Source organism: Grammomys surdaster, unplaced genomic scaffold, assembly GCF_004785775.1.
Source record: "Grammomys surdaster isolate TR1022 unplaced genomic scaffold, NIH_TR_1.0 278, whole genome shotgun sequence".
NCBI lineage: Eukaryota > Metazoa > Chordata > Mammalia > Rodentia > Muridae > Grammomys > Grammomys surdaster.
In genome coordinates, this window is record NW_021604719.1 from 2,224,249 (window position 1) to 2,229,832 (window position 5,584).

The 5,584-nt window shown below is 37.9% G+C and overlaps 1 protein-coding gene across 1 annotated transcript in view; it reads left to right on the forward strand.

Moving 5' to 3' along the window:
* The first annotated feature begins 618 nt into the window (after window positions 1-618).
* The window catches only part of Myot (myotilin), a 19,082-nt gene continuing 14,116 nt past the window's right edge, over window positions 619-5,584 (forward strand). Inside the window, exons 1-2 of the mRNA XM_028777216.1 lie at window positions 619-684; window positions 3,432-3,852. Of these exons, the coding sequence (XP_028633049.1) occupies window positions 3,500-3,852 (353 nt within the window). The 5' untranslated portion in view covers window positions 619-684; window positions 3,432-3,499. The remainder of the gene's footprint in view (window positions 685-3,431; window positions 3,853-5,584) is intronic.

Genomic DNA, 5,584 nt, shown 5'->3' on the forward strand with positions numbered 1-5,584 from the left:
TATGCCAGGCATTCAGAAAACTTGCTAAACTAAATGACCTTTCCACCTGTCTACCTTCGAGTCAGATGCCACTATGTCTCCACTCTCTGGCACATGTCCTGACCACACCGCCTTCTCCAATGCACCAGACTCCACCCCTATTCTCATTAAGCACTTGAAAAAAAGAGAAGATCTCAGATACAGGGTGGTGCACAAATCAATTTGCATTCTTCCTCCTACTAATCTTCTCACAAGAGAAAAAACTCTCACCCTCAATCTTCTCTCCTCTTTCACCTTTGTCTCCACAACAGGAAAGATTCAAAACCCCCACTTGAATACATGTAAAACTCAAACTTTCTTCCACTTCCCCCTTTTTCCAGCTTACCATTTTCACCCTATATTAGCTTGCTTGTTAGCTTATAGTCAAAATTCATGTCTAAAATAAAGTGGTCTGTGAGAGAAGTTCATGTAATCCCATTCCTGAAATATCACCAAGACATCTGAGATATTGTTTAGATTGTGGACTCTTACTTTGACATGCCAGCATAGGTAGATAGACAGGAAGCACATCAGATGTCAGTTTGGCAGCTGATAAAAGTCAGGGCATAGTGACACTAAGCTCAGAGCCACATGAGCCTGAGCGAGGAGATGCTTCTCCCTTCGCTTCAGTAGTGGGTTGAGACGCTGGCCCTCTCTGAGCTAAGGGTGAGTCACTTCATTATTTATGTTATGGTTTGAGCTTTTGGGTTTTTTAAGCAAATCAGAGGAGTAAATACAAAGGTGATCTTTAGATTTTTAAGAAAGAAACCTGACAATTATGGTATTAGAATAGTGTACAATGTTTTAAAGAGAAAGGAACCTGTTCAGTCCACTGAAACTGGAGGGTTTGTGCAGAGGACACAGGCAAGAAATTTTGGGTCCTTATTTTAAAGCATTACTTTTCCTTAAAAAGGTTCATTTGATCTGACTGTAACTGTAACCCTGTATTGTGGCCTTGATCCTATCTTTTGTGAAAGTCTATGTTATACTCCAGGGACTTTTAATGGTTAATATTAGCAAATATTAGCTATTAAATTAAGAATTTCTAAAGTATTGTTTTTACATTATGAGATGGCAGAATACTTTATTGATAGTCTTTAAAGTTGATGTATCATTAGTGGGAATGAAGAACACTGTGTTAGAATCCAATATAGAGTTGAACTGTGGACCAGTCACTGCAGAGGAAGAGAAAGTTTTCTAGAGAAACATTGTTTCATCAACATTGTGTAAACATCTGTATGAAATACTGTGATGAGAAAAATAAAAGTTTTGAAACAGTACAACTTTACTTGAGCTGTAAAAATACAATATCATTAACTAAAGAAACTGATACCAGAATGCTTAAGACAGTCCACATTCTGAAAATGTCTTTTTAAAAAAAGCCTCTGAAGCCCTATTTGGAAAATATATCCTATCCAGCCTAGGTCTCTAGCAGTTGGTCACCTGCTGTTGGGAAAAGCCTAACTAACTTTCCTGCCAAGAAAGAGAATTAAGAACCAAACTCTTAATTCAGCAAAGAAACCTGTCACTATTAAAGCAGCTGTGTTAAAATAAAGCCTTTTTATTTCAGGAAACAAAAGTTTCTAATAAAGTGGCCCCCACCATCTGGAACTTTCTCCCTGACAATTAAAATCATGTAATTCACTTCTACAATGCACTCTGGTTGCAGGCATAAATTCGAAATGAGGGACAATATAACTTTTCAAGTGTTCTTTCTCACCAGAGCCTTTTGCTATGTAGTTTCCTTGTAGCTTTGTTCTTGCTAATATTAACTGAACTCTAGCCTGCCAGCAAAACCTTAGGATGAAGTAAGTTGGTCTGGATGAATCATGAACAGTATTTTCTTCCAGACTGTAATGCAAACAATTATACAGCACCCTGTATCAATGGATACACAATTTGGGAAACTTTGCAGCTGAACATTTATTTGATTTATTAAGATGTCAGGGTTTCTCCATAGTGTATGAAGCAAAGTAATATATTTTTAACGAAGTCATCTGGTATTTTGAACTGAAGCAGGGTTTATTACAGTAATTGCAGGACAAGTTGCTGTGTAAAATGTTCTGGCCTTTATTTAATGTAGGTATGAGAAAAATCAGAGGCAGAGATAACCCCAAGGGTGGATTTTAACAGCAAAATGAGGGGAAATGGGGCCTGCTATAGGAAAACAGAAACGCCGCTAAAGAAATGAGTACCGAAAATAGCATCTATCTCTCCTTTATTGACACTCTAGTTCAACGGATGTTTTACCTATGCCCATACCTACTGGTTGTCATGGAAAATAGCAAGTGGAACTATAATGATTTCAATACTAGCCTAAGATGCATATGAAACAAATGAAATAACCTAGATAATTAACCACTAAGATCAATAACTGGAATGTATAATCTGAACATAAGAAAAATGACATTCAGCTTTGCCAATACACAATCTGTAATAAATATTACACACATAGAGACAAGCACAGAGTCTGTCCTTAATTACCATCTACCTCGATTGTATGATCAGTATGGAATCAAGGGGAGGAAATAAGCAGTGACCTGTGATAGTAAAGAAAAATTCAGAAATGGTCATGATAAACTGAATGTTCATTCTACGTTTTGAAATTGAGGAAAGGCAAATAGATGTCAATGTTAATTGATGTATCAAAAGAGATAGTTATCTACTCTGGTGGGAAATGGGGAGAATCTGATGAAGGCAGATACACATTAACAGCTGTTGATTTTAAGTCCTTACATCTTTGAGGTTAAGGAACCCTCAGTGTCTGGATGAAAGCTCATCATGACACTATAGATCTAACACACTGAGTGGCATCAAAAGAATAGCTTACCAAAAAAATAGTTCCTTGGAAAACCTTGTAGTGTATATCTTGAAATTTCTACATAATATTATTTCACCAAGAGATGAGTCCACTGAATAATTTTTACTTAGCCTAAGTCAGTATTTCTCAACCTGTGGGTCACGAAGGAGGTTGAAGGATACTTTCTCAGGGGTCACCTAAGACCATCAGAAAACACAGATTTTTGCATCACAATTCATAATAGCAGCAACGTTACAGTTATGAAGTAGCAACAGAAATAATTTTATGGTGGTGAGGTCACCATAACATAAGGAACTGTATTAAAGGGCCACCGAAATAGGAAGGCTGAAAGGAAGTTCTAAGTTCTATCTAAAGAGAGAAACCAGGAAAACTCTACCTTGAAGCAGCCCGAAAAGCACATAGCTTTTGTTGACAATGTCACATAAACAATATGGTTTATACAAAACTTGTAACTTAATTATTTTCCCACTTTCAGAAATAATATTCTCCAAGACAAACCCACCAACATCAGGAGTACAGTGTTCTAGATCTCTCAGCAAGGAGGGCCAGACTAAGGTTGCTTCTGACTTGCTGGAACCTTCTGTAATTTCAGGCTTGCAGCTCCACGGTCAGGACTCTATCCTTCTGGGAGGAAATCCATCTTCCATATACCAGCTAAGCATGTTTAACTACGAACGTCCAAAACACTTCATCCAATCCCAAAATCCATGTGGCTCCAGACTGCAGCCTCCAGGACCGGAAGTCTCCAGCTTCCCTAGCCAGACCAAACAGTCTTCCATCATCATCCAACCTCGCAAGTGCACAGAGCAGAGATTTTCTGCCTCCTCCACAGTGAGCTCTCACATCACCGTGTCTTCTTCTGCTTATCCTGCTTCCCAGCAGTTTGCTGGCCCCAACCCCGGCCAAAAGGTTACTGCTACCTATAACCAGTCCCCAGCCAGCTTCCTCAGTTCTATATTACCGTCTCAACCTGATTACAGTAACAGTAAAATCCCATCCACTGTGGACTCCAAGTAAGTGACTCTGTACTCTGCATGTGCCATGAGAGCTTTATCTAAGGGTGTGCTGCTGTTGTTCTTTAGCACACAAAATGATAGTGTGAGCTTCGGTCTCATTGAGCCAGGTTACTGGCAATAAGAAGTCATGTAATCCATTCTCCAGTGTCCAGGCTGAGTGGAGTCAAATAACCTAATATCCCATGTAATCATGTTCCTCTTATTTATCATCTTCAGAAAGAACAAGAAAATAGATTTCTAACATACCAGGAAAATAGATTTCTAACATAACTGCTTAGCTCTAAGCTAAGTTCCTCTTACTGCAAATTTAATTCCTCTGAGGTCTAGTTTGGCTGGGATGTAGAACACCTGTCTGCTCCTCTGTGGATAGGATTTCCTCCCGCATAAGCAAAGGCTATTAGATTTCTTCTCCGACACAGTCTTTTCTTCCTACCCGTTTCTCCCTCTAATCCCGACTATCCACTTGGCTAATATAATTTAAAATTAACACATTTTGAAAGTCTGGATCTCAGGAAGTTAGTCACTTGTATAAATTGTCCTTACTGGGAACCAAAGAGAGGTTGGAACAGATGAAGTCTCATAGTTTTAAAGTTTGTTTGGGTAAATGAAACCATTACTTATTGAACTTTGTTGGTTGATCTAAATTCAGGAGCAAATACCTACAGCCTTATGCAAGCATGCACTACATTTCCACAGCTGGAGACTGTCCTGGAGGAACTTGGCCTGAGGAAGAACACCATGTGGAGTTGAGCTTTTTTTAAAACCTGAACTGAATACTTTGTACTTATTTAAATTTAGGGCTATCAGTTTTCATATTTTTTGGCTGTTAAGAATATCAGAGATTAAATCAGAGGCATCTCAAGCATTGTTGGGTGGACATGTCTTTTTAGAGTCTTACTGGAACTCTTGCTAATTTTTTGTCTTCTCTAGAGAGTTGTTTGATATTGAATAGACAAAGGATCTATAGAGCAGTGTAGATTTACAATATTAGCCTATATTTATAATATCTACAATATTATAGATAAGAGCCCATGTCAAGTTCTGATACTCACTCACATTATTTGTATAAATCATGTTCAGCAAGTAAGATGGCTGAGCTAGATTTTCTGAAAATTAAAGTATTGGTTGAAATTCCAGAAAAGCAGCTGAACTGACCACATCAATCCAACTTGTAGTGGAACCTATTCCCTACTTTTAAAAATAAAAATCAAGACACTCAAAAGCATGTTGGAATCTGATAGACACTAAATTAAATTATATATAATGACTAACGACCAGGAATACAGCATTCTCATAGTCTTGACTTAATATTTCAAAAACACACTTTCCTCTACCAATCCACACAAACGCCACTTATGCTCATTCCATACTTCATAACTCTTTCTTCTTCACAATGATTAACATGATTTTCCATGTAGCTTCTTAGTATGTCCACATTTTTTGTATCAGGATTTTAAATATGTAACCCACTCTGGCTATAATATTTTTCCCAAGTAATGTTTTCAATCCTATTCTAATTCTGCTCAGAAAACAAAAAGTGATCAAACAAATATTCACAGAGCCTCAACCACATGCCTAGCGTTGGGCAAAACTAAAAATAGGAGAGGATAGATAGAAAGAAAGAAGTAAAGAAAGAAAGAACAAAAGAAAGGAAGAAAGAAAGAGGGAGAGAAAGAGAGAGGGGAAGGAAGGAAGGAAGGAAGGAAGGAAGGAAGGAAGGAAGGAAGGA